Source organism: Pyxicephalus adspersus, chromosome 4 (assembly GCF_032062135.1).
Source record: "Pyxicephalus adspersus chromosome 4, UCB_Pads_2.0, whole genome shotgun sequence".
NCBI classification, from domain to species: Eukaryota; Metazoa; Chordata; class Amphibia; order Anura; family Pyxicephalidae; genus Pyxicephalus; species Pyxicephalus adspersus.
The window spans coordinates 153,437,703-153,465,591 of NC_092861.1; the positions used below are offsets into that span (position 1 = coordinate 153,437,703).

The 27,889-nt window shown below is 45.4% G+C and overlaps 3 protein-coding genes across 5 annotated transcripts; 1 reads left to right on the plus strand and 2 right to left on the minus strand.

Moving 5' to 3' along the window:
* Positions 1-447: 447 nt before the first annotated feature.
* On the plus strand, positions 448-7,897 carry TMEM151B (transmembrane protein 151B; the record flags this gene model as incomplete). The annotated part of the gene is given in 1 exon segment (XM_072410028.1): positions 448-7,897. A coding segment is annotated over 1 exon segment (1,435 nt), but the record flags the coding sequence as incomplete, so codon positions are not given.
* A 576-nt stretch (positions 7,898-8,473) lies between these two features.
* TCTE1 (t-complex-associated-testis-expressed 1) lies at positions 8,474-20,916 on the minus strand. Of its 2 annotated transcripts, none has more exons than XM_072410029.1 (5): positions 20,698-20,916; positions 18,547-18,762; positions 12,145-12,719; positions 10,509-10,958; positions 8,474-8,817 (listed from the first exon to the last, which is right to left on the minus strand). In XM_072410029.1, exons 2-5 carry the CDS (start codon positions 18,728-18,730, stop codon positions 8,638-8,640), a joined length of 1,389 nt encoding a protein of 462 aa, XP_072266130.1. In that variant the 5' UTR covers positions 18,731-18,762; positions 20,698-20,916; the 3' UTR covers positions 8,474-8,637. The 2 variants fall into 2 exon arrangements, with proteins under 2 accessions (XP_072266130.1, XP_072266131.1); XM_072410030.1 differs by lacking the exon at positions 20,698-20,916 and adding an exon at positions 19,313-19,753.
* Positions 20,917-22,440: 1,524 nt separating this feature from the next.
* On the minus strand, positions 22,441-27,778 carry MAD2L1BP (MAD2L1 binding protein). 2 transcript variants are annotated; one of them, XM_072410031.1, is made up of 3 exons: positions 27,653-27,778; positions 26,815-27,048; positions 22,441-24,945 (listed from the first exon to the last, which is right to left on the minus strand). In XM_072410031.1, exons 2-3 carry the CDS (start codon positions 27,043-27,045, stop codon positions 24,433-24,435), a joined length of 744 nt encoding a protein of 247 aa, XP_072266132.1. In that variant the 5' UTR covers positions 27,046-27,048; positions 27,653-27,778; the 3' UTR covers positions 22,441-24,432. The 2 variants fall into 2 exon arrangements, with proteins under 2 accessions (XP_072266132.1, XP_072266133.1); XM_072410032.1 differs by lacking the exon at positions 27,653-27,778 and adding an exon at positions 27,407-27,610.
* Positions 27,779-27,889: the final 111 nt, after the last annotated feature.

The window sequence follows — 27,889 nt, forward strand, 5'->3', positions numbered from 1 at the left end:
ATGGCATCGCATCTGCCTGTTTACACATCCACTCAATCTTCTTGTTAATCCTAAACCATTTGAATGGATTACAGGCTGGATTACAGGCCGGGACTAAGCAGAGTAATTAAGGAATTTAACGCACTCATCATATTTTGAATGTTTTATCATATCATACATGGCTGCATGGGAGGATAAAGCGTTGCATGCGCACTGGGAAAGGTTTTAGGGCACATTAAAGCTCCTCTATAATTGTATTCAGCATCTCGATATTTAGCTGATAGACATTTTTGTTTTTCCTGCATGTTGGTGAGTGGGCAGCGGAAGCCATGCAAGCTTTTCATCCATTCCATATACTGAGTGTGATATTATCACCCACACGCCAGCAATACATTTCCATTCCTGGCTGCATTTCCATTGAAATCAATGATCAGATCTTCAATTCTTCTTTTGTTTCTTTTCTCTGCAGCAAAGGCCAGTGAAGCAATCCTTCAGCAAGTCGCTGTGTCGAGAGTCCCACTGGAAATGTCTCCTTCTGTCTCTGCTCATCTACAGCTGCATGGGTGCCATGACCTGGTGTCACGTTACCAAAGTCACCCGCTTGACCTTTGACAGCGCCTACAAAGGCAACTCCATGATGTACCATGACAGTCCCTGCTCCAATGGCTATGTCTATATCCCTCTGGCCTTCCTGGTCATGCTGTATGTTGTCTACCTGGTGGAATGTTGGCACTGCTACACCCGGAATGAGATGCAATACAAAGTGGATGTGGAGAGCGTGCAGGAACGAGTGCAGAGGATGCAGCAGGCCACTCCATGTATTTGGTGGAAGGCCATCAGCTACCATTATGTACGTCGGACTCGGCAGGTGACCCGTTACCGAAACGGAGATGCCTACACCACGACACAGGTCTACCATGAGAGAGTCAACACCCACGTGGCAGAATCGGAGTTTGACTACCACAATTGCGGAGTAAAGGATGTCTCCAAAGAGCTGTCCGGCCTTGACAGCTATCCAGTGACACGACTGCGCTTTACGAAGTGCTTTAGCTTTGCCAATGTGGAATCTGAGAACTCCTACCTGACCCAGAGGGCTCGATTCTTTACAGAGAATGAGGGTCTGGATGATTATATGGAAGCTCGGGAGGGAATGCACCTAAAAAACGTGGACTTTAAGGAATACATGGTTGCATTTTCTGACCCAGACAACCTTCCATGGTACGTCTCTCATTATGTATTCTGGGTGGCAGCTCTTCTAACACTCTCCTGGCCCCTAAGAGTCCTGAATGAGTACCGAACATCATGTGTCCATTATCACGTGGAGAAGCTGTTTGGATTTGACTTTACGCCAGTGACACCGGCTGATGACCGGACCTTGTGCCGGAGAATGCCACGAGTGAACACCATCGATAGCACCGAATTGGAGTGGCATATACGGTCCAACCAGCAGCTGGTGCCCAGTTACTCTGAAGCTGTCCTCATGGATCTGGTGGGCATCTCTTCCAGCTACTCGAGCTGCCGTTACACCCAGGGCTATCGTCAGAACTGTGATAGATGTCATCGTACAATCAGCAGCTCCTCCATTTTCTCCCGCAGCGCTCTCAGCATTTGTAATGGTAGCCCCAGGATCCCATTCAGCAGCAGCCGCTTCTCCCTGGGGCGTCTGTACGGATCCCGACGCAGCTGCCTGTGGCAGAGCCGCAGCGAAAGCCTGAATGAGCAGGGCTGTCCTACCGAGCAGACGAGGCTGTCCAGCCAGGTAACAGTAGAAGAGGAGGAACCCCCTCCATACCAGGATGCCCTCTATTTCCCTATCCTCATCGTCCACCGCAATGAAGGCTGCACAAACCACGACCACCGACGCCTCCACCGCAACGGTTCTTGTGTAGAAACCTCACTGTGATAGATTCAATGTTGTGTCCTTATCACAAAACAGGAAGGAGATGACTTCATCGGGAGCCCAGTAACATGCAAAAATACCGATGGCACATGGCAAATGCCAACTGATCAATGAAGTCCAGGTGCTAAACCGAAAATGTTGAGGAAGCTGAAGGTGGATGAGACACACGAAGACAATTATACAATAAAATGGATTGAGCCATAACTGTCCTGTACATTGATGTACACAGAAGCCAACAAGAAAACCAATGGAGGACAAAGCTGGCCAAGGAAAGTTTTGTCACCGGATCTTGCCTGGACGATGGGTAAACATGGCGCCTGGTGGACATAACAGGACTGGATATTCAGTAGCAGAAATTTAGGCAATAGTTCATCCATTAGTACTTCCTGTCCATCCACAGATCATATTCCATGTGTTATTCATGTTCTTGGCTCTGCCCTCCATGGCCACCGGTACTTGGAATAGAATTGTGGGCCAGGAAAACTCAGCATTCTCACTGATGAATGTGCAATATCTCCATTACCGATAATGGAGGCATCTCTGGAGGCCAATCAGCGGGTGGAAGGCTGTGGTGGGATTATTGGAACTCTCTCTCTTCACATTGTACTAATTACTCCTTCACAGTATATTCAGCATGAGAATGTTCAGGTTGTATATACACCGAATACAAAGAAATTATCTCACCTCTTATCACAGCTTCTTAGTGCATGTCACCTATTTCCCCCTCAGTTATTTATAATGCAAGGGTGTCACACAGCGCCCCCGGGCTGCAGTGTGTGGGATAACCATCACTATCAAATATTTCTCTGCTGCCTTAACCCTTCTACTCTTCAAAGGGGCTGCAACACAATGCAGAGTCACCTAGCACTGCAGGACCGGGGAGGGTTAGAGTTCCCCCTTAGGTATGACTGCATTTCTCCACATATGTAGGTAGATGACAGAGAAATGTAGATTTGTATTAATTATGCTACAGCTGCTGATGAACTACATGTCCCAGCATGCCTGGCCTTGAAAGGGAAAGTATAAATGTATTTTTAGTGTATTTTTCTAGTTCTGTAAAATGCTCCCTTTAGGGGGGATTTGTATATCAGGGATGTGATTGGCCGTCTGGGGTAAAAGGAACTGATCGGGATAGAGGTGTAGGGCTGCTGATGTTTTTAGAAGGTTCAGACTTTAAAGTCACCCTCCCCCTCGTCGTTCTTCATTCACTTCCTGTGAGTCCAGCAACACTCGTCTCTATATCAAGCTTTCAGGTACTTCGCTGGCTGCATGCTTATTCTAGATCAGAGATGCCTTTGGTATAAAGGTCTGGATAACCCTGAAGCCTGCACCTTCAACAGACATGGCGGCCCTGTATTTCTGTAATGACAGGTTCCCTTTACACATAGCTGAAATTAATATTATTAATAAACAGTATTTATATAGCGCCAACATAATTGAATATTAGCAGAGAGGGCAGCAGAATCAGAAAACAGAACCTTTAGATCCAATGAGCAGACATGGCCACCCCCATGGACATCTATACACAGCAGTACAAATATATTCATTATTCCGATCACATTATTATTATTAATAAACAGGATTTATATAGCGCCAACATATTACGCAGCGCTGTTCATTAAATAGGGACATTCACATGTATCTGATAAATCAGGACAGGGTCCAGTGTTATCCATATGATGGGACAGGCTGGCTCTTGTAGTGCCCAATCTCTGGACATGCTAGTTCTTGTAGTGTCTTTTCAATGGGCATGCTAGTTCGTTTAGTAATGTCTGTGCCTTGGACATGCTGGCTCTTGTAGTGTCCCATCGATGGGCATGCTGGCTCTTGTATTAACCCCGAAGTGGACATGCTGGCTGGTTGTTTGTTGTTTCTGGTTCTTGTAGTTGCCCAGAGTAAGGCCTCCACAGTACTTTGTAATGGAGGCTTTGCTGCATCTTGTAATCTTTTTGGTCAAAGTTGGGACTGACAATTTAGTTTGGCAAATCAAACAACCAATGGGGTCACTTACAGCGAAAGCGGGGCCAGGAATTAGAAGTGGGTATGGTCAGGGAGTGACAGGTGCAGGACTTAGGGGGTGTGTGTGGGGGGGAGGCTGTGATCCCCCCGCTGGCACAATGCTGCAAGTCAGTGTTGTTGTGTACCTACCTGCAGGTGACCTCCACTCTCGGAGTCATGTGACAGCTGTTCATCCCGACCGCCATCAATGGCACTGTTAGGAGTACTTGCTGTGATTTGCACTGTGGCCATAAACTAAAAGTAATGTTGGAATTATTAGGTTCACTTTAATGGTGGCACCCACAGCTGGTAATACCCACCCAGTAGTATAATCCCTATAATAAAGACTTCCCCGCCCCATGTGACCACACCGTAGGACCAATCAGCAGTAACATATTTGGACTTTATATTGGCTCTGATATCACCCAGCTCGGAGCTTTCAGCAGCAAACACAAATAGGAAAAACTCCAATCCCAGATTTTACCTCAACCCAACTCCTTTATGTCACCCTTTGCTTGATCCTTAAAGTAGAATTCCAGACAAAAAGCATCAACTCAGGTTCTCAGTTTTTTGCCCTACCTCACTTTTATAGCCGCAAGTCCTCAATACCCCTTCACCCCTCAAACCACAGACATTGCCCTCACCCATGGGTGACTACAGGAAAAATGGCTGCTGTAGTTTTACATTGATGGTCACCTCCCCCACCTGGGACAAGCATGCAGCCAGTAAATATTCAGGATGGCTGATAATCCAAAGGAGAATGGCAGCCCCAGAGAAGTCAGCAGTCTGTTGCTCATGACAGGTTCACTTTGGCTTTGGTTTAAAAATAAATCTATGAATACGAAACCTTCCATATTCTATTCTCACAGACCCCTAGCAGCCCTTGCCTGAGTTCTCTCAACCTCACTCGAGGCTTTCAGCCCAATTCTATCAGCCCTGCCTGCAGGTGGCGCTTCCACTTCTGTGTAGACAGATAATGAATTGTGAATATAGACTTAAATGAATGCCTTTGAGGGGGAAATTTATATTTGTTGTTGTTTATATATTTATATATAGTAGGGATGATGGGAATATGGGGATGGATGGGGTCTTGCAATGCAGATAGAGGCTGGTAGGACAATAGGGAGTCATGTGGAAGCTCGGGGAGTTTTATGTCTCCAAGTTGCTGGTTATCAGTTTGGGAATTTTAAGGCGGTGAGTCTGTGGGTTAGGACTCTTGAGGTGAATCTTGGTTGGTTGGGTTGGCGTCTCCAAATGGCTGGTTATCAGTTTAAGATCCTTACTGTGGACAGTCATTGGGTTAGGTAACCTGAGGTGGCTGGTTAGTGGGTTTAGAGTCTGGAAGCGTCAGGTCAGCAAGTTGGGAGTGTTGGGTTTTCTGGGTCATTGGGTTTGGTGTCTTGAAGTCGGAATCCTTCAGGTTGGGGGGGTTTGTGGTGGTTTTGTGGTTGGAAGTCTCAAAGTGAAGATATCTTTTTTACTTTGTATCCTTTATGTTTTTCTATTCTTTATTTCTGTGCAGTCTCTATGAACCCAGGAGGGGTATCTTTGGTGGTCTACAGGGGTCAGATACTTTTGTCAATAATCTTGGGGGGTTTATGGGACACACACTGAATATAATTCCCCAGTTTATCTTCCAGCAGGATAGCCATAGGACTATGGGCACTTTGTGGGTACCAGGATCCGGGTCAGGCGATAGATAGGGTATACAGACTCATGTGGTAATGTGTTCCAGTATATGAGCTTTGTGACTTTGGATCTCTGTGAACTATTGAGAATTCCAGGTCTGTAGTCCGGCCTGTAGATTATAATTCGCACTATGCCATGTTGTAATTATCTGACTTTCCGGGCTCTGACTTCCCTTATAGATTAGACAGATTAGTCTTGTAGCAGATGAGATCACTCGCTGAATGTTTTCACCAAATCCCTGTATAGTTCACAGGCACAGAGGGATTATATATTAATAAGTGCTTTTATTAGACAACGTAATGACTAATGATGTATTGTTAGTGCTGGGCCAGCTCAGTATTGGGGTGCTCAAATTGGGGTACCTCCTGATGGGGTATTATGGCACGGGGACCCCAGAATGCACCTTACAATCAGTACCAAAGGATGAAACCTGGGGGATGTAGGGGTTCTCCAGGACGGGAGGCGCTGGTCACATCTGTAGACACCAGAGCCCCTATTTTTGGTCTAATTCCCCTGGACTGTAACAATTTTAGGGTTTCTGGAAACTGTTTTGCTGGAAAATACCCAGAGGCAGCCATTGCTACTTCTCCATTACCAAATGCTGGTTTCCTGGCTGCTTTGTTTCCCATTCTGGAACAATAATTCAGATACGGGGGTCTTCCAGGTCAATGGAGACCTCACTGAACTCAATTGGTCAGCGTACAATGGGAAGAGGGCCGGCAATGGCAGCTTCCAGGTGTTTCTCAGTAAAACGTTTCATTTTTAGAGTTACATAGTTAGTTAGATTGAAAAAAGATATCAAAGTCCATCAAGTCCAACCACTAGGGAAATAAACATATCCCAGATAAAACTCTATAATCATAGCTGATCTAGGGGAAGGAAAATAAACCCCTTATGAACCCCGAGTTCAATTTGCTCCAACAGGGAAACCCCTGGTGACTCCGGGGTAATATTCAATTCTTGTCCCTATGAACCATTGTCAAGCAATGAAGTTACTGATTCCCAATCACACAAATCAGGTCACCCGCAAGAGGCTCCCAGCAGGGTTTGCTCTATGTGGGATTTTCAGGGGCAATTTACCAAACACCTCATTACTAACTGAACATGGCGGTGGGGGCTGATAGCTAGCAGGATGGGAACCACCCAGTACCCATTGCTAGGCTGTCCATGTATACAAACCTTATGGTGGGGGGTGCCGGGACATTCTGGACTGACGTTTGTGTGAATGGGGATCAGCCAGCTGCAGCACAAATTGGAGTTACCGGTGGGAAATCACTGCCTGGCCATCACTACCGAGCTCCATGGAATTATATACAGAGAGTGACAACAAACCTCTGCAATCACAGGAACCATACTGTCCGGACCCAGAGAGAAAAGCTTTTATGAATGTTGTATTAAAGGGCCAGTTCACCGAACGTAACCATTCAATTATAAATTTTCGTCTTTTATGTGACCTCTAAAGGTGAGTTTTCCACAGCACTGAGGTATAATGGTGGGAACTCCTTTAAATGGGCACTGTGGGTATAACGACCCAGGAACTCAGCACAGGGATGATGGGAACCCCTAAAAATGGGAATAGTAGGTGTACGGACCCTGGGACTCAACACAGAGATGAAGGAAACCCATCAAAATGAGCACAGCTGGTGTACAGAACCAGGAATAAAGAGCAGGGAAGGTGGGAGACCCTCTTAATAAGCACAGCAGGTGTGCAGACCTGGGAATCCTGTGCGGGGATGGTGGGTAGTCCTCTTTATGGGCACAGACAGTGTACAAAGCCCGAAACCTAGTGCAGAAATCTCACCATTAGAAATCGTGGAAGAGTGAAGAATTATCTCTCCAACAAAAAAAATCTGTTTTCGGTGGAGTGACCCTTTATTTGCAGAATGACATATGGTACAGCTGAATCTGGCTGCAGGGCACATTCACAGATCTTTCACTCAGATGAGCTGGGTAGGGGAGGTCCTAATGAGCGTCTCATATCACTTTCCTTGGGAAGAAGAAAATTGGAGCTGTTCTCTTCCTGTAGGGATCTGAGGGACCCAGTAATGGTGAGCACCATATCACGTCAGAACGGTGGTAACCCCATTCCATATCACCCCGCACTCATTTCAGTATCATGTAACCCGAGTCGCTCGGCAAGGGTTCGCACCGTAGTCTCTGCACTGCACATACAGATTTACAATATGTTTTGTGAAGATTTTTTTAAGTGTTTTCGTTACTTCTCTTATTATAAATGTATATAGCTTTTACCACAATGTTGCCTTTTGGTTGCAATATTGAAGATTGTAAATGACATCTGTGTAATAAAGTCACAGACGGTTCACAAACACAGCCGGACTCTGAATTGTTTATTTCACACCCACTCCGACCCATAGACAGCTCCATCGAGCACTGAAACCCAGAAATTCAGTAACAGAAATCACACAGAGATTATCATGTTTAACATCTCCAGGACGGGAGGCCCTGGTCTCATCTGTAGACAGCGGAGACCCCCAATTCTGCTCTGATATTCCCAGACTGTAACAATTTTAGGGGTTCTGGAGTGGAACAAAACATGTGGTGGGTATTTCACTGAATTCCCCGGTTCTGAACCAGGGCCAGACTGAAGTGGGTATCAATGATATTGGGTACATGAGCCGCTACCGTATATGTATAACCATAACCTTCTCTGTCCTGGGTACTATTGTCACCGAGTGATGGGAAACCCAAACTGGCACAGTTGTCCCTAGAAAGCTGAGGGATTTCTTTCAATACATCCCTGATACAAGGGGGGAATTCCTCTTATGGAATAAAAAGGATTCTCCCTAATGTTAGATCAATGTTTCTCACTTCTGTGGCCCTATCTCCCATATTGCTGTGAATGTATTACAATCCCCCTACTTACAATGCTGTTTTTGTTTAATATGATTTATTATTTCCTTGTCATATAGATACATTAAAGCACCCAATGCCCTCCCCACCCCTCCAGCTCTGGCTGTATTGGAATATTACCCTGGATGGTATTAAAATATTGATTTTCCGCTATTTGTAACATTATTTGAACAGATTGGTGAGCAGAATATCTTTGGAGTTTACCGGTCTAGGCTATGTGTGGGTTTTATTTGGCTCTGTACTCGGGCCGGATCCTGATTGCGTCTCAGAACTTGGTTTATAAAGAATTCACTTTCCTGTCCCACATCAGTCAGCCGCAAATCAAACTCCAGCAGCGTTTTGTTCTCTGACATCCCTTCCAGCAGCTGCTTCCCACCATCCTGAGGACAGAACAGAGATCACATGAGACAGAACTCCAGATATCTCATTGTTTTATGTGCTGATGGTGGAGGATGGAAGGATATTTGTGCTGCGTTACTGCTCCCGGGGCCCCGAGCACTACCATGCAGGCTGATTCAGGTCCTGCATTATGGGGTAACCTCTGGTGTTATAGGGCGAAACTTTATAAAGTCCCCCCTACAACCCACAATACTTACCGCATGCTCCCCTATTGCTTTGTAAATCAGTCACCCCTTGTAAGCTCCACATCTCAGGTTCCCCACGGTAAATATTTACTTCTATTTACATGGAGACAGTTTTATAGACTGGGGATTGCATTCTAGGAAGAGCTCACACACCCCCCCTAGCCCAGAGGTACCGGGTATTTACTGGGCTCTGACACAGGGGAGTGCAGCATAGGGTGGTGTCATTCAGGAGAATAGGGGTACATATGGACTTATATTTGAGACATCCAGCACTGAGCATTCATCCAGGGCAAGCAATTGCTTATCACAGTAAGATGTCCCAGCCCCAGGAGCAATTCTCCTCATTTTCCTAATTACAAGATGCTATAAATTGGGAACTAGCAGCCCTGTATAGCTTGCAGCTGTGTATGGAAAATAAATGATTCCACTCTCAGTTCAGGAATCTTTATAAGCTTAGGGGGGAGCTGAAGTTCCACCAGAGTTATAGAATTCTCTATTGCATTAGGCAATCATTGCAAAATCAATTCAGGAACCTAAAATAGGATCAGACAAGTTTCTTCCAACTAAATATACCCAGACTGATGAGTACTAAAGTATACTACAGCCAGATTTGTATCCAGGAGTTTTTTGTAAGGAAGAATAATTTCTGTGATAGGTTAAATCTTATAGACTCCTGTTACCATATATCTTTCTTTAGATTTGCACTTTTTTTGCAGCTAATATTACATATGGAGGTTATTTCCAATAGAAGGTGGGCTTACAATGAGGGGGGGCAATAAAAAAATATATCACTAACAAATATCTACAGATTCAAAGTACAACAAACAACTACTTCCGTTTGCTTAATGTCCATGAAAGGGTACAGGGAGTCCAGTTAGTTCAGGTATGGAATAGTCTTTGTGCCCGACGCATTTCGCAAAGTGTTTTTCTTCAGGGGAGGAGGATAAGACTCTTAAAATTTCTGACTATTGCTCTGTATTGCAATACCTTTTCTGTGATTACTGATGAGGGCATGACCTTTTCAACTCTCTTAGTTGCTTGCTTGAAAATCATCTCAGATTCTACATGTTAACTAAAACATAATAAGCTTTTAGTTTTTATAATGATCTCTTTGTACTATTCTAAACCCAAGTAGTCATTTTAAGATACAGTTTTATCCTTCTTCCCTAAAGAAACACATTTGAAAAAATGCATAAGGCACAAAGATTTTTCAATACCTGAACTAATCAGACTCACTGTATTCTTTCATGGACATAAAGCAAACATAAATAGTTTCTTGCTGTACTTTGCATCTGTTTGTATCATTTGTTACTTATTTCTGATGAATAAAACATTGTCAAAGATTTATCTATCCCCTGTCTGATTTTTATAATGCCACCCCCTATTTTAAGCCTACCTTCTATTGGCGAATAACCTCCATATGTTAGATTGTATGTAATTAGGGGCTTGGACTGTAAGTATACTGTATATCCGTGTCATATACATACCAGGCCGATGCGATTGCTGGAGAGGCTGATACTCCTCAGGGCTGTGTTCTGGGTCAGGACCTGGGCCAGGACAGTGGCTGTAGGTTCAGACAGCTCATTACTCCCCAGATGCAGAGTCACCAGGGTGCTGTTTTGTAGCAGAGCGTTGCACAGTGTCTGGCCACCCTCATCCCCAATGTGGTTAAGCCGTAGATTCAAGGTAGTGAGGGTGGAGTTTTTGGACAAGGCATGAGCGATGGCCTGCGCTCCATGCGGACGCACGTTATTATTGCACAGGTTGAGAATCTGAAGCTGGCTTTGGTTTAGCAGTTTGCCTATAGCCCGGGCTCCTCGGTCTGAGATCAGGTTGTGTGATAGGTCCAGGTGGACCAGAGATGGATGGTCTAGTAAACTCTTGATCAGGATACGGGCTTTATCATCATCAACCTTACTTTTGTGCAGTCTGAAGACCTGGAATACAGAAGGAAACACAAAAAAAGGATGTTCAAGAATAAAATTGAGAGGTAAAATGGACACAACAACCAATCAGAAAAAAAGCAGTGCCTACAGCAACCAATCAGAAACAGAAGTAGTGCTCACAGCAACCAACCAGGATAAAAGAGCAGTGCCTACATCAACCAATCAAAAGACAGAAGGGATGCTTACATCAAACATTCAGAAAACGAAAATAAAGCTGACAGCAAATCAACCAGAAAAAGAGATCACTGCTTATAGCAACCAATTAGGTACAAGATATCCAACATATTTTATGCACGAACATCAACCTGGGGTTTGAAGGGCGTAGTTACCCCTAGGGCCCCGACATCATTGGGCCTGATTTAAGCTCTCCAAGACTGGAAAGGATACACTTTCATTAGTGAAGCTGGTTGATCCAGCAAACCTGGAATTGATCTGGTCCAGGATTCAATACATTTGCCAGCAAATAAATCCATCCCAGGTTTTCTGGATCACCCAGCCTCACTGATGAAATACTATCATCTCCAGCCTTGGAGAGCTTTAATAAATCAGGCCCATTTTGTCTTAATTTCCAAGCTGTTTGCATGCATTACATTCTGATTCAAGCACTGATTTTTTTTTCTTACCATTGCTCTTATTGTTTTTTTTTTTTGATCCTCAGAAGAAACCAAAACCAATTTTATTAAAAATAAGTATAGCAGAGAAGTAACAGAACCTTGAAAAGCTGACTTTGATGGTACAAATTATGTTCTGGGGCCCGGAGGCTTGACTAGGGAATTTCGGGATCAAAGGAAGTACGATATGAAAATTCCCTGCCTTTCCCCTCTTACATCTCACTATTGGTCCATCTCTGTGCAGTTATGCAGGAAGCAGCAGACCTGATTGGACTAAATTAAATGATGGAGTGTTCACTTTTCAATGATGGAACTTGTTTTCCAGGTTCCCTTTGACCTTTATCAATATAATGTCTTGGTAAGCACCAGGATTTTGAAGTGTTAAACATTGGATATCTTCACAGGGGGGAGCACAGCAGCATGCAAGTAAAAGGTTCAGTGTTGTCCCCAGCCCCTTAGCCAGGCGCACCGCCCGGTACTTCTCACTAACCACCCATCTGTCTTTGGGTATTCCTGAGGAGCTGGGTCAGAATACAGATTTACATGGCCGTCTCCTGATCACTTACCTTCAGGTTTCTGAATTTCTTTAAGGTGTCAACGAGGAGACTGCAGTCTCGATCTGTAAACCTAAAGAGGTTCCACTCAAAGTTCATGCCGCATCCCTTGACCCCATAGACAAGGTGTAACTCCTGTAGATCACACAGTGAATTGGCTATGAGGTTGAAATCAAAGTGATCCATTGATGGAAGATCAGCTCCAGCATCACTTCCAGTATCAGAGATCTCCTCACTCTCCTCATCCTTCTTCATCTCCACCCTCACCGGGGGCAGCAGCTGCTGGATGTCCAATCTTTTCACATAATCTTTGCTGAGCTCAGCGGCCTCACAGATGCTCCTCGTCTCGGTCACATCGGGAATGAAACGTTCGATGAGATTCTCCAGGTGTCTTTCAAAGAATAATCTCTTCCAGCTGGAGCCGTAGTGGGAAATATCACAGACCGGCCAACGCTCGGCGCAGCAACGTCTCCAATAATCTTCATAGCTGATCAGGTTGGCCGTCACCGGCAGGGGCAGCGAGGTGGACAGATTGTCCAGGACTTTGGTCTTGTGCTTCGGGAGCAACTTATCCAGAATGGGCTTATCTGCCGAAAGAGAATTATTATATGTATATTATCAGGGTTTATATAGAATATCATGGTATATATATAGAATAATAGGGTATATATATTATCAGGGTATATATTTATAATATCAGGGTATATAATCAGGTCATATATATAGAATATCAGGGTATGTATAATATCAGGTCATATATATAGAATATCTATAATATCAGGGTTTATATAATATCATGGTAAATATAACAGGGTATATAATAAAGAGAGAGAGAGAGTGTGTCAGAGTACATATAATATCAGGGTTTATATATATTATCATGGTAAATATAATATCGGGGAATATATTTATAATATTAGTATATATAGAATATCAGGGTGTATATAACAGCTGGGTATATATAATATCATGGTAAATATATTATCAGGGTATATTTAGAATATCTGGGTATATATAGAATATCAGGGTATATATTTATAGAACATCAGGGTGTATATAATAGCTGGGTATATATATTATCATGGTAAATATTATATCAGGGTATATTTAGAGTATCTTCGTATATATAGAATATCAGGGTATGTACGAATAACAATTTTTATTAGCTTTTATTTATATTTTCTGCACTATAATGTGCAGGCCAAGTAGTCTGTAAAAGTGACATTTATAGAAGGGAGCCCAGATTTCACTGTTGGGAAGGCTGACAGCGGTTCACTTTATTAATATCACTTGAATCTTAATCAAAATACTAAAAACTTCCTAGAAAGTGTCAGCTGGAGTTTTCATTTGAAAGGTAATGTAATCCACATGTCCTTCTATGATCGCCGAGTGATGCCAGCACCCTGATAACAATGGAGGCTGCACTGCCAGTGCATTATATTGTGCAGTTCGCATCATCTGAGGATCTGTGGCTGCATAAACTGTGTATGGAAAGAGGTGTCCAGGCCACTGAAACAATGCACAGCTAATTTACACATGTGAAGCTGCTGGCCTGAAAAACACCGGCAGGAAACAATCAAACAGAGAGACTGCAGCTTGTCCACGGCCCAGTGTGGCCCCCATAACCTCACAGCTTTATGCCAGCTGTGTGCTAAGTTTTAGGTCTTCTTTGAAAGTCTTTCTGGGGCCAATGAGAGGAACTATTGAGGCCCCCACAATCGGATCCAGGAAGGAATTTGCATCGGGCCCTGGGGTTTCAGGCTTTGGACATTTCTTAGTAATTTCTTGCTGCAAAACTCACCTGAGATAAATCATGGAGGACGATAAAAACCTGCATGTTATGGGACAATGAGCTCCATATGATGAAAGCTGCACAGCAGTATGTTACAGCAATAAATCATGTGGCCCCATAATGTGAGATTCATTGCACAATGGGTAGCACAAAATCAAATCAGTCAGCTATGGATAACCATCCCTCTGCCAATAGTTGCAACTATTTTAGGTTCTGCTCTTAGGCCCAAACCTACTAGTTTAGTAAGTGACCAGAACCAGAGTGATTAGTAAGTAACCAGAGCTGAGATGATGTCATCACTCTGCTGCAGGGAGGAGAAGCATTTCTTCAGTCTCCTCTCCCCCAGTGATCAAACTGTAAGGTGAGACTCTGCAGCAGGGGCCAGTAAAGGAATTGAGGTACCAGGACTCATGGAATCTGAATAAAGATGTATTCAGCCATTAAAAATCCATTGGCCCTTCTGCTGCAGTTTTAGCTACAATAATTCAGGTGCCAGGGTACAGAAGGGAGACACCTTTTACCCTAAAAATATTTATCCCCAGGACTCATTTTCAGCCTGTTACCAGGAAAATCTCTTTCCTTCACCCAGCCAAGTGACATTTCAAAGTCCGATGAATCTCTGCACCATTGCTGCTCCTTATTGCTAGTTCTGTTGTATGAAGCCGGAGACGTTTTCGCCTTAATCTGCGGATCTTCCTGGCCCTGATTCCCGCCGCCATGACTATTCTTCATCTCCGAGGGGCAAGGGTTTCATATGACGCTGAGATTATGAATAATTGAGGAGGATTTTCTCTGCCTTATCTTGTGACAACATCCAGAGGAGATTATTAGCGCACTGTCGAAATGTCACCAAACTCCTCAATGCAGCCCAGAGGGACGTTTAACCCCCGCAGCGCGGGAATGTGACCTTCCCCCAATTTCGCTGGGGGGGGGGATCATTATGGAATCCTCTGACATATTCTGCAATTAACACATTGCTAATAAACGCAGGGGGAGAACAGAACTGCACGGGTCAGCCAAACTTTAAGTCAAATTCTAAAGGGCAAATTGTGAGCAGACATGTGCAGCCAATGTAGGGAGGGGGGGAGTAATGCAGTAGTTATATGGACTGGCAAAGCGATATGTGAACATTTACATAAAAGAGAAGTTCTGTGGTAATAAAGGAATGAAAGAAAAAATTTCCTTGAAATTCACAGCCCCTGGACAGCACCGCTTAAATGTCCCCATGATGCACTCTAGTGGCAGGAGATGGTAATGGGGTGGGGGTATGATGAAGATATTTCTTGCTGATGAGCAGCTCTTGATATGAAACCATCGGCTTTCTATATTATTTCTGTTTCATCGTCTGGAAGGCACCCGGAGTGCATTAACTGCGCTGTGTTCACAAGGCCTAAGGTGGTCCTGCAGACCCCCAATGAATCTGTATTATACCACAGTTCAACCCAGATTTTTTTTAAGCTGGGTGGGAAGAAGTTGTAGGTGGGTGGCAGCTCCTGTACTGTGGTCAAACTCAACAGTAACCACCTAAAAACAACCGGGTGGTTACTGAAAAGTGTCGGGTCGTGCGCCCAGCTAAAAGGACCTGGGGAGAACACAGATTATACATAAAATGACTGGAGACAATGAGGCACAGAGCATGCACGATTCCTGAATGATAACATTACAGCCTAAAGCCCAACTCCAGGCCAAGCTTTCTGTTTAAAAAAAAAAATGAAAAGCTTTGGCTGCAATACTCAGCTTCAATCTAGAGCTCTTCCCAGCAGTACCCCTTCTTCACCACTGAATAGTGGCATGGCTCTGTGGCTTGGCGCCTTGCACTTATACTGACAAGCAGAGCAATACAGATGTTAAATCAGCAGGTTGAGGATTCCCCAATGCCAGGAGCAGACTGAAGATGAGGAGAATCCAGAATATCATAAAACCAACCAGGACCTCAGAAAATGTGGGGCTGTGATAGGAAAATACACGGCTGAAATACATACAGAGCTGTTTTACTTGACAAAGGGTATTTTTGTATTTACAATTCCGAGATACACACAGCCCTGCCAGATGGCACAACCGGGGGGCATGACCTGGCTCCTCTGATACCACCATGCTAACTTCCCCAACCCTGCTTGTGATTGGACAGTTAAAGAGCTGCAACAATCTGATGAGGTCATCTCTCTGCTCACTCCACCTTCCAGGACACCTGATTGGCTCCTATTGCTGAATATCCTTCCCCAGTGCTGGTTTACAGAAGATTATAAATAATGTTAGAGACAATAAACCATCCAAATCCTCCATCTACAAATTGTCACCTTATTACCCAGGTACGGGAAGGAGGAAAGTCTCAGAATGATCAGTGTGTGAGCTGTGTGACATCATGATGACATAACAGAGAACTAATACCCAGAAGGGTAACAAGGGGGGGCAGGGGTTGCCAAATTCTGAGCACGCAGAGCTGATTTTATTCCTGCAAACTGTTTGAGGGTCCAGGCTGCCGTATTATATTTTGTTACATTACATTATATTACATTACATTATATTACATTACATTATGTTACATTGGTGTCTCATGTTTTTGCCTTTGCTGCCATTAGGTAAACACCGGTATAACCGCAGCTTCCAATGATCCCGCGCTCCTCTAGTAAATGTTTTCATTGTTACATTTCATGTTCTCTGCTCTATAGATCTCTGTATTATAATGAAACAAACCCACAGCAAACATTCTGTGCTGGTGAATCTTCCTGGTGCCAGTGATTGATTCACCACCAGAGAATAGATTCCCCTAAAGGAACAATATGAAGCTTCAGGTTGCATGCTGACCCCCTCCCTCTTCACCAGCACAGGGATTCTGCATCGTCAGCCATGACACCTAGAGATGGAATTTATTGATTGATGGGGGATTGGAGTGCCCATTCTGTTCTTTGACTATAAATATTTATTGGCATTCTTTACCCCACAGATATGAAAGGCCAATAAAGGCCAAATATCACCCACATGGGGAATCCAGGAATTCTATGTCATACACATGCTATCTTCATTCCACCACAGCACAGCCCGAGTCTAAAGCAATGCTGGTGTAGAAGGAGGTACGAGCAAGGCTGTCTGCCACGGATGGGGGATGGAAGAAGAGTGCCATGAATTGGGGAGGGGTGCCAACGATGGGGAAAAATTGTCATGGTTGGAAGAGGAGTGCCATGGATGGGGGAGGAGTGCCACGAATGAGAGAGGAGTGCCACCGATGATGGAGGAGAGCCATGAATGGGGGAGGATTGCCATTATTGGGAGAAAAGTGCCATGGTTGAGAGAGGAGTGCCATGAATTGGAGAGGAGTGCCATGGATGGGAAAGGAGTGCAACGGATAGGGGATAGAAGAGTGCCATGAATGGGGGAGGGGTGTCAACGATGGCAGAGGAGAGGCGTGCCATGGAGGGGGAGAGGAGTGCCACGGATGGTGGATGGGAAAGGAGTGCCATGAATGGGAGAGGAGTGCCATGGTTGGAAGGAGAATGCCATGGATGGGAAAGGAGTGTCCTGTGTTCTAATATCAGACCAGACCGTCCAAAGCTGTCTGGTGATGATTGGTGCAACCCAATGCCGGCCATAATCATCCAATAGGGGAGCTTCATCCACACCACACATTTCCATCTTCTGCTTTTCATTCAAAATTCTCATTTACCAAATTGCAGCAAATTTACCAAATTGACTGCCTCCTGGGAGCATTGTGGCTTCCTCAGGGTCTTTATGGCAATGCTTTAAGCTTGAAGGACACACAATGCCCCTGAGTATTTGTTTTGTGGTTTGGTCAATGATTTGTAATGTGTGTCCGATCTCGTATTGTTCCCTGCAGCAAATCTCCAGCTCTGCAGTCCAAACCTCCCTTGTAGCGTCTCTGCTCATTGCTTCCTGTAGTATGTCTGCAGAATTCTTTTCTAGCGTTACACAGGCTGAATATTATGTGTGGCCCACTGGTGATGTCAGGGGCCACTGCTGAGGCTTCCTAAAGGAACCTTGTAAACTATCAACCACAAAGTTAAACCAATTCTCAGTAATTTGTTCACATGGGGAGGCAGCATAGGAATGGAACTGCTGCTGCCACGTGTGAAGAATTAGGAAAACAAATCTTACTACCCTGCAATATATTATACACACAACGATTTACTAAAACTCTCTAAGACTACAGAATAGAGATTATCAGGGAGAACCTGGGTGATCCAGCAAACCTGGAATGGATTTGTTAAATATCATTTGCTTTTTTCTGCCAAATGTTTTCACCTCTTGAGCAGATTCATTCCAGGGGTGTGTGTGTTCACACAGCAAAGCAACAAAAAGCCAACAAAACAAGTCAACATAGAAATAATTGTCAATCCAGTGAATAAACGAATGAATGTCTGACCTGTTTCAAGCAAGTTTTTATAGACTTTTATGGGAATGCAAAACCAATGTAGATAAAACCTGAAGCCTCATCAAGGAATCCAGTGTCAGAATCTTCATTGATGTCACTGTATAGGGATCGGACTGTCCCTGCTGATATGGGGGGAAGAGCCGTCACACTAAACCAGATGTTTTGTCTGCAGGACTTTGTTACAGCAACAAACTAAAATCCTCCAATCACCGAGCTGGACAACATGGCAACTTACGTTCAAAGTTCCTGACGATGTTCTGCAGACAGAGATCGCTGAGCAGTGGGACGATGGCCAGGGACCACCTGTAGTCCTCTGTGACGATCCGACGCATCTTCCTAAGGTCAGCCGCAGCATTTCTGTGCTGGAGGGGTAGCGGTGCAGGGACTGCGGCCCTCTCACTGGCTAGAGACTCCGGCATTGTCGCAACTGGTGGGTCTCAGCTGCACATTCCTGGAGGGTGGGAGCGGAGAGTCAGATATAATTCTGTTCATTATTATTTAGAATACAATTATGAGTGTTCACACTACAGAAAGAGTAAATAATTCCCCATGCTTTGTTCTGTCACGGCCGCAATATATATTGCACTGCAGTGACCTATCTAACAGGAGCAGACAGCACTTCCTGCTATACACATAGGGGGCGCCCTTTATAAGGGGACGCTAGGAGCAAGTAGTGGGTGGGTAGGTAGTTATGTGTCTTTAGATGTAGGTAGGGCTCCTGTGCCCTCCTGGTGAAGGTTCTGTGACCAGCCTAAGGGGCACCAATCAGAAGATGAGTAAGCAGGGCGCCCCCCTATGGCACTGGAAGAGTGGCACATTGTACCCACCATGAACCCAAAGCAGCGATTTCCTCTGAGCCCGGAGTTCAGCTTTAATGGGCAGAATCCTCTCCTCCTCAGGTGTCACTGCCTGTATCTGTCTTTCATTTGCAACGCTTATTTATTGTACAGTACTGCGTAATATGTTGGCGCCATATAAATACATTTTATTAATAAAATCACCAGTGCTTGGCGCTGCCAGGCCTCGCTCTCCGCCATCATTCATCATGTTCAGCTCTTTCTGTGTGTCCCCTCAGAGACCGGCCAATCATATTTCTGCCAGGGAGGTCACGACCTCAGTGACAATACCACAAATCACATGATCAATCCCACCAATAAATTCTCAGGCAATGGATGGAGGTCAGTGACCCCCATGGGCGATGCTGCAGCTTTCTGTACAGCAGGAACAGACAGGTCCAGGGAATCCTCTGCACAATACAGATCAGTGATGGAATCCGTTATCATTAGGGATCCACCGATGGTATTGGGGTCAGGTGAGACGTGTTAGCGTGACTTCCATCATGGGGCACACAGAGAGAAGTAAAACGAAGGGAAGGAAATGCCCCTCCAGGGAAATCTGCCCGACTGAGGGTATTTCAGTGGCATGTGGACAGCTGGGTGCCCCCAAAACATTCTCAGTCAATGAAGACTTCCTGGAGACCAGCTGACCAGTCCGCCATTGGCTGAGCTCCCCCCTACTGGTCCTGAGAGGGCAGCCATAGATCTATAAACACTGGGGGCATTTCCAGGGGTATCTCCAGACCCTGGGGGCAGCTGGGAGCCATGTGCCCCCAGCATGAGATGTGCACATCATGTATGTCATGCTCCATGGGTGTCAGAGGGGGGAGCCCTGACACCGGGGACAAAGGCTGGGCCCGCAGGAGACAACACCGGGCTACAAATCTACACAGAGTGGCCAGAAAAACAGAAACCCCGACCAGAGGATTCCCTATGGATTTATAAATCAGCCTGAGACTATTCTGAGATCATTCACAACTTAATCACAGATATTCACAACTTATTCACAGATATTGCCTACTTATTCAGATTTTCACAACTTATTCACAAATATTCACTAATTATTCAGATATTCACAACTTATTCAGAGATATTTACTAATTATTCACAGATATTCACTACCTACTCACTACTTATTCACAGATATTCACTACTTATTCACAGATTCACTAATTATTCACAGATATTCACAGCTTACAGATATTCACTACTTACAAGTATTCTCAACTTATTCACTACTTATTCACTGATATTCTCAACTAATTGAGTTATTTACAACTTATTTAGTTATTCACTAATTATTCACAGATATTCACAGACATTCTCCTCCTTAATGTACAGCGCTGCGGTATATGTTGGCGCTATATATAATAATACTTCTGTCAGGTTTTCCATTCATCATAAACATATTTGTAATACATAATAGGGCCTAAGGGCCCCGGGCCCCACAGACAAGGAATACATCCAGCCATCATGTCACTAAGCCGTGGGTGTTATTGGGACCCCACAAGGGGTGAACCCGCCGGGCCTGTGAGCGGGGCTCTGGATACCTCAGGAGAAGATTCGCCCAGCTGCTCCCTCACCTCGATCCGCTGTGTACAGTCACCATGGCAACCGCACCGCAGCATGTTACCAGGGAGAGAAGGGAGGAGTTCACTTACTCAGCCACGCCCACAACAGGTTCTTCTAAACGGATTGCAGAAAGGGGCGGGGCCTGATACTGCATGAATAATATCAGGTATAGAACGGGTCATGTACAAAAACACCGAAATATCACCGGGTATTATTGCCTCCATGGAGCATGAAACATACCATGACCCCTTCCCCCCTAAAAAAATCCCTGAATAATGTATAGTGACCCCCCTTATTACCTTTATAATGTGCCCTATGACCCCAATATCATGCTGTGTGCAGTGTGACCTCTGGGGTATATTGTGTGACCTCTGGGGTATATTGTGTGACCCCCATGTGGTGGGGTATATTGTGTGACCCCCATGTGGTGGGGTATATTGCATGAAAGGTGATCTGAGCTGCACTCGGATGGCAGGAGATGCGGAGAAGCCATTAATAATCAATGAGATTTCCTCCAGAAATAGCAAATATGAGAGCAGAGCACTGAGAACACAATGTGGGGGGTGGGGGTGATTGGGGTGGGATGTGAAGCTGATTTGGTGGGAAAGGGGTCACAATCTGGAATTACAATGCCAGCCTGCTGATGTGCAGGAGGCGGTCACAAGGCTGTAGAACCCCAATCTCTAGAGGCAGGGGTAGCTGGTTGCATTTTCCTGAAGGCTGTTACATTCACTTGTTGACCTGCAGCACCCTGACTGCCTCTGCATTACGATTGGCAGAAGGTTTCTTAGGCAGAAACAAGCACAGAATGAACAGGGTGTATGTAAACAAATTACCCAGCAGCCACTGCTTCCCTGTAGCACTCCCCTATTGGCCTACATTCTTATAAATAAGTGGGACTTCTGATATGAATCTGCACAAACCCCTCCCCTTTCTGTCTCTCACTAACCAATGGGAAGGAGCTCTCTGCAGAGGGGTGTGGCTAAACTGACTTTACAGCTTCAAGTCAATATTTGCATATTGAGAACCTCTGATGTTATCCAAGCTGTGGACACAGCAGGGAGGGGGTTGGGTCCGCAGTCAGATTCTGTATGGTTTGCTTGGTGTTGACGTTCCACCTCTTACTGGGTGACACCCGAACAGGAAATGAGGAAGAATCTCCTCCTATGGGACACCTGGCAGAGGATTCACCCTCCGGTGCTGCAGATATGTCAGCAATCCAGGTCATCTGCACACGTTCACGTCACGTGTGAATATTTGGTGAATTAATGAGCTTGGAAGGTGCAACTTGCCAGCCGTGTTTCACCATCTCTTGGAATTGGTTGTCCTGCTGGGTGAACCCTGAGGTCCCCCTGTACCATTCTCTCATCTGGACCAATGTGACTGGAAGGAGCCCCAGTGTTTCCTGGTCCCGGACCCACCTCCCCAGGATCCCTGCAGACCCGCTGATATATGACAATGTGAGGAGAAATCCTAGCAGAGTCATGTGAGGAGAGGCTGCAGTTCCCGTAAAATGACACTGAATGATATAAAACCTGGAATAAAGTGGACCTGTCAGTAATGGAAACATCCCCAACAATATGCAACACTATGAATTCCTGAAGAAAGGCTCCACCTAATATAATAATCAGCTCTCCAACACCCCCTACAGGCCAGGGTAAGAGTTACATTTCTGCTGTAACTTTATCATTTCATAGAATAATTCACAGAGCATATTATCATAGGATGGAGAAATTTCTCTTTTATCTGATTTTATTTCTATACAATCTTTACACATAAAAAAAACTTTCAGACACTTTTCCCCATTTGATTAATGATCACTGTAGATACAGCTTTAATTTTCTCTATTTCTCTAATTTGTCCAATTTGAAATTAAAAGAAATGTAAAAATATCCCAACTTATAATGAATGTAAATTCTAATAAAACAATAAAATGTATAGAAATAACTGATAGCATAGTAAGAATAAAGTGCTCCTCTGCTATGGGACTGAAGCCCAGCAAATACTGTGAAGCCTGGTGGAGATGATTCATCAGACATTCACAGTGTGGCTCAGAATGATGAAATTCATCCGATTCTGAAATTGTGTTTATACAATTTATCCCGGATTGTACAGAACTTCCACATTCTACATATCTGCCCCCCCAACCCCCCTTCCTGCAGATTTGCCCCAAGTATGTCCAACACAAAGGTAGTTCTACCTTTAAGCCTCATTCCATGGGGCCCCTCCACACAGACCAACCAAAGGGTTCAGAACCAGATCCTCCACAAATGCCCCTGCCCAGGGCTGTACTATGGCGCCTCTCACTTGTAGCACAGCACACCGGGGGCACCAGTGAGATGGGTGCCAGATAACGGGAACAGGTAAATGGAAATCTTCTGGAAGCTTCCGCAGTGAGCACCAAACTAACGCACAGCAGAAATAAAACGCGGACACGGCCTTCATATAATGCCACTCACATGTAATACATTACTGAGCATGCTGCACCTAACACATCCCATGGCAAGTTCACTTTAAGGAACGATGTGTGAATCTAAACCCCAGCATTCATTTCAGGATCGGAGAGGGAGGGAGGGCTATGCTGAGGCTGCACACAGAGAACTCATTAGGAGGGTAGAAGCCTCATTTATTCATAAAAGAAAATGTCAGATTAAGATACAAGCGAGGGTGGGGGGTGTGATATGCTTGATGTGCTTTCATAGCTTCTCATTCACATAAAACATTTTCACTCCAAAACCATAAAATCATGCAATGCAATAAATAATTCAACACGGCGCACTTAAAAAACCAAGATTTACTATGTAGAAAAATAGATTCGTCTGTCATGATTGTGTTGATGTCCCGGTAAACAAACAGCGGCGAGAACGTCGCCCAGCCCTCAGAATATTAAAAAAAAAAGAATATAAAAATAAGAATTTGAGGAAGTCGGGTAATGAAGGTGCATGAGGGAGTCTTGTGATCAATGCACCGGCAGTCAGACCTGAAGATCTGCTGGGGGTCCGAGCTGTGCATGGAGCAAACATGGACCACTCACCACCTAAAGATAGTGCACCACACCTGACACTTGCGATCTGCGGGCGGCGCACCCCCGACACCTGCAGAATGTAACCTTGGATCATTTAGCAGAAGGCAGACCACTAACAGTAATCTGCAGAGGAGGAATACTAAGTGTGCATTACCTGGAAAATGTAAACCTTGAATCTTTGTTTTTGGGATAAGAGGGCCCCCCTAGTTTGCATTACCTGCAGAAGGTGAACCCTGAATGCTCATTATCAGCAGAAGAGTGGGTCCTACATGTTCCCTATGTGCAGCAAGTTGCCCTTGAATCCTCATTATCTGCAGACGGTGAACCCCAAATGCAGTGAATTTGCACAAGGATTTTGAGGTCCTGAGCACCAATCAGACGCACTTAGCAGCAGCCTGGAAACAGGTATTGCGTCTCTCAGCCAACTGCGAGTCCATTAATTAACTGACAGCCCCAACCCTGCAGAGTCCTCCCCCAGCCCCCTGGAAATATTGCACAGCTTCCGTCACGCTGGCAGTCATATGCTGGGAGGAAGCAACAATACATTGGAGGTATGGAGACGCTTCATTAGTTTTCTAGTGATAAAAGTGCATTACAAGTGAAAGTCATCTCTGTGGGTGGGCGAAGCATCCTGAGGTTTATGTATGATGGAGAATCGTCAGTCTTTGGTATAAGAAGCTGCAGGGATTCAGTTGTGGAATCCTTTCAGTGTGATGGGCGCCTGGAACCAGATATATTCCTCATTACTATACGCTGCAGGGGTGGGCGATGCACCGCAGGACATTCTGACTGTCAGTGTGTGGCCCCGGACAGGCACTTTGTAGTTTAGTTTGGGCCGGAACCACTCTGTGCCGCAGTCCCTGTGTCCCTGCACCATAATGACCACGCTCATGGGGGAGGTGGAGCGGAGATCGCTGAACGGGTCAGCCAGGAAAAGAGCGTGGAAAATCTGCCGGAGACAAGGCCGCGTTCTCAGGCTCTCTTCGCCATTGCCCACCTGTACACCTTCCATGTCGATCACATACATCTCCTTGGGGGTCATTGCAGTTCCTCCCAGCAGCAGGAGGACTCGAGGAACTGCAGTCAGGGTGAAGAAAGTCTCCAGCTGGACCATAAGTTCCTCCAAATCTGAAAGAGAACGCTGACACTGGCGGGAATCCGATCCTTCTCCCTTTTTCGGTCTTCTGATGACTTCTCCTTCCTGGAACCAACAGAGACAGAAATGTGATCAGAGGGCAGAAACTTAACATGAGATGGAAGGACCCCCTGCCCCCCACTGTGTCTAAGATTAAAAATTCAGATGGGCCCATATGGAGTTTGGGGGGTGGAGTAACCACTATCACTTGTATTTGTAGATTCCAGCTTGCACTACTGAGCTCTGTGAACAATTTTTTTGTTCAGCAAAGCGGATTGGAGAACCTGGAAAACCTCTTTGGATGAACCAAGAGCGCCACCTGCTGGCTGCATTCACATTAGGAATCATATTGGTACTGAACATGATGAGATGGCCCCTAACATGTACATGTGGATTATTATTATTATTATTAAACAGGATTTATATAGCGCCAACATATTACGCAGCGCTGTACATTAAATAGGGATTGCAAATGACAGACTAATACAGACAGTGATACAGGAGGAGAGGACCCTGCCCGAAGAGTTTACAATCTAGTAGGTGGGGGAATTTCACACACAATAGGATGGGAGATATGTAGTGGTGGGAAGTAATGAGGGTTTAGCAGACAGAAGAAGCCGGGTAGGCAAGTTTGAAAAAATGGGTTTTGAGCGCTCTTTTAAATGAGCAGAAAGTAGGAGCAAGCCGAATAGGACGGGGAGACCATTCCAGAGAGTCGGGGCAGCTCTAGAGAAGTCTTGTAACCGTGCGTGTGATGAGGTTATGAGTGAAGAAGTCATTAGTAGGTCATTGGAGGAGCGGAGAGAGCGGCAGGGGGAGTATTTTTTAACCATGTCAGAGATGTAAGTGGGACAATAACTGTGGAGGGATTTGAAGGCAAAGCACAGGAGCTTAAATTTGATTCTAAGGTGAAATGGAAGCCAATGGAGAGAACTACAAAGAGATGCAGCGGAAGAGGAGCGGAGCGAAGGATGGATGAGTCTGGCTGCAGCATTCATAATAGATTGTAGAGGAGAGAGTCGGGTTAGTGGAATACCAGAGAGGAGGAGGTTACAGTAGTCCAGACGGGAGATGATAAGAGCGTGTACAAGGAGTTTGGTGGTCTCAGGGGACAGGTAGGGGCGGATTTTGGAGATGTTGGGTAGGTGAAAGTGACCGGACCTGGAAATGTTCTGAATATGGGGGGTGAATGAGAGGGCCGAGTCAAAGGTGACACCAAGGCTGCCCCCCCTTCACAAACTGGACCAGGTATCTCCCGGGCTCCTTTCAGTAACCACCCACCTGTTGGGTTTGGTCATCATACGGGGTCTGACACCCACCTACAATTTCTTTCCACCCAGCTCAAAAAAATGTGAACACTATTTAATGTACAGCGCTGCATAGTATGTTGGCGCTATATAAATCCTGTTTAATAATATTGTGAATGTTTTCCAAATCCACCTGTGAATGCAGACTGAGGGAGGGAGTGGGGGCAGCTCAGAGGGAAGGGCTTGGGGGCAGATGTATGAGAAGGAAAGGGGCAGATCAGATTGGACGCACACAGAGAAGAAGGGGAAGACACTGCATGGTGAGGGGGCAGAGAAGAGGCAGGATGGAAGGGAAGAGAGGAGGAGGAAAGGGGCAGATAAGAGAGAAGATAGAGAGAAGATTGTACGTGATGGCGTAGAGAAGAGATGAGGCAGGACAGTGTCAGGCAGAGAGGAGGAGGGGTTTCCCACGCACACTTCCTGCGACAGGAAGTGAGAGAAAATCTCCCCACTCTGGCCCCCACTCAAGACTGAAAATGACATGTTGGTTAGGGCAACACTGTAAAGTCAAATGATGAATAGCCCGGGGTGCCCGAATTTCTACCATACCCAGTGGATACACACAGGGTGCACCCGGACACACACAGGGTGCACCCTGAGGATAAGCAGCAGTCAGGATGCCCCTAACCTGTTGCCTCTGGCAGAAGCGGAGTAGCTCCTCATAGGGGAGGGGCAGTTGGTGTCTCTGGTGCAGGATGTGTTTCACCAGCTCGGAGGTGAAGCAGCAGCAGCTCTCCCTGGTCACCAGGCCTGGGAACACCACCGACACCTCAGAGTCCTCCCTAGAGCTGCGTCTGTGAAGAGCGTTGGGGCGACTGTGGGGTCTCCGTGTCGGATGGTCTGACTTCGCCTTTTCCATAATCTGCAAGAGAAGACAACGATGATCAAAGCGTGACTCCACAGAAAGAGAAATGTGCAGGGGACACCCCCAGTTCGTCAATCTTCTACAGGGAGGAGCCTGACCCCCCAGGGAATGAAAGCTTGAATCTGATTGGAGACTGTGAGGGCAAATGGGGGGGAGGAAACAGGGCTAAGGGAGGGGGGAGATCGTGAGAGGGCACATAGAGGTTCTCACTAGTTTTTCTAGTAAATTGTGGATGGGCAGGAAGGGGTTAACACCACTCAGCAGAATTTCTTTTGCCCCAAAACACAACATGAAACGAGGGGACATTGGAGGAATCTCCTCTCATTAGAATGCCCACTGGAAGAATTTCCTTTACTTCCTGTTTTGGTGACAACTCCAAATGCTGAATTTCCTATTATTCTCAGTTTTGATCCCCATGGAGACGCCTGAGGAGCCAGTGAAGAGCAGTATAAGCACCGATATCCTAATTTAGAAGGAGGGGTGTTTCTAATAGCAAGGGACAAGAACAAAATAAATGATTGAATATGATCTTCATCTTGACACCCCTCTACCCTCCAATGACATAAGCTCACTACATAGCCGCTATTTTATATTACCGTACCCGCTCCTCCGCCTCTTTCCCGGGATCGCAATTCAAACTACTGGCGTCACTTCCGCTTCCTGTTGACGTCACTGGGCGTGCCGGCTGAATTTGTCACTAGGAGATGCCTCGTTTCTGGCGGATGGTGACAGCCGTATTGCCCGAGCCAATCAGAGCTGACTGGAGAAGGGGTCATGGGGGCGTTCCCCTAAGCAGCCAATTAGGTGAATTCAGACTAAAAAGGTAAAAATGAATAAA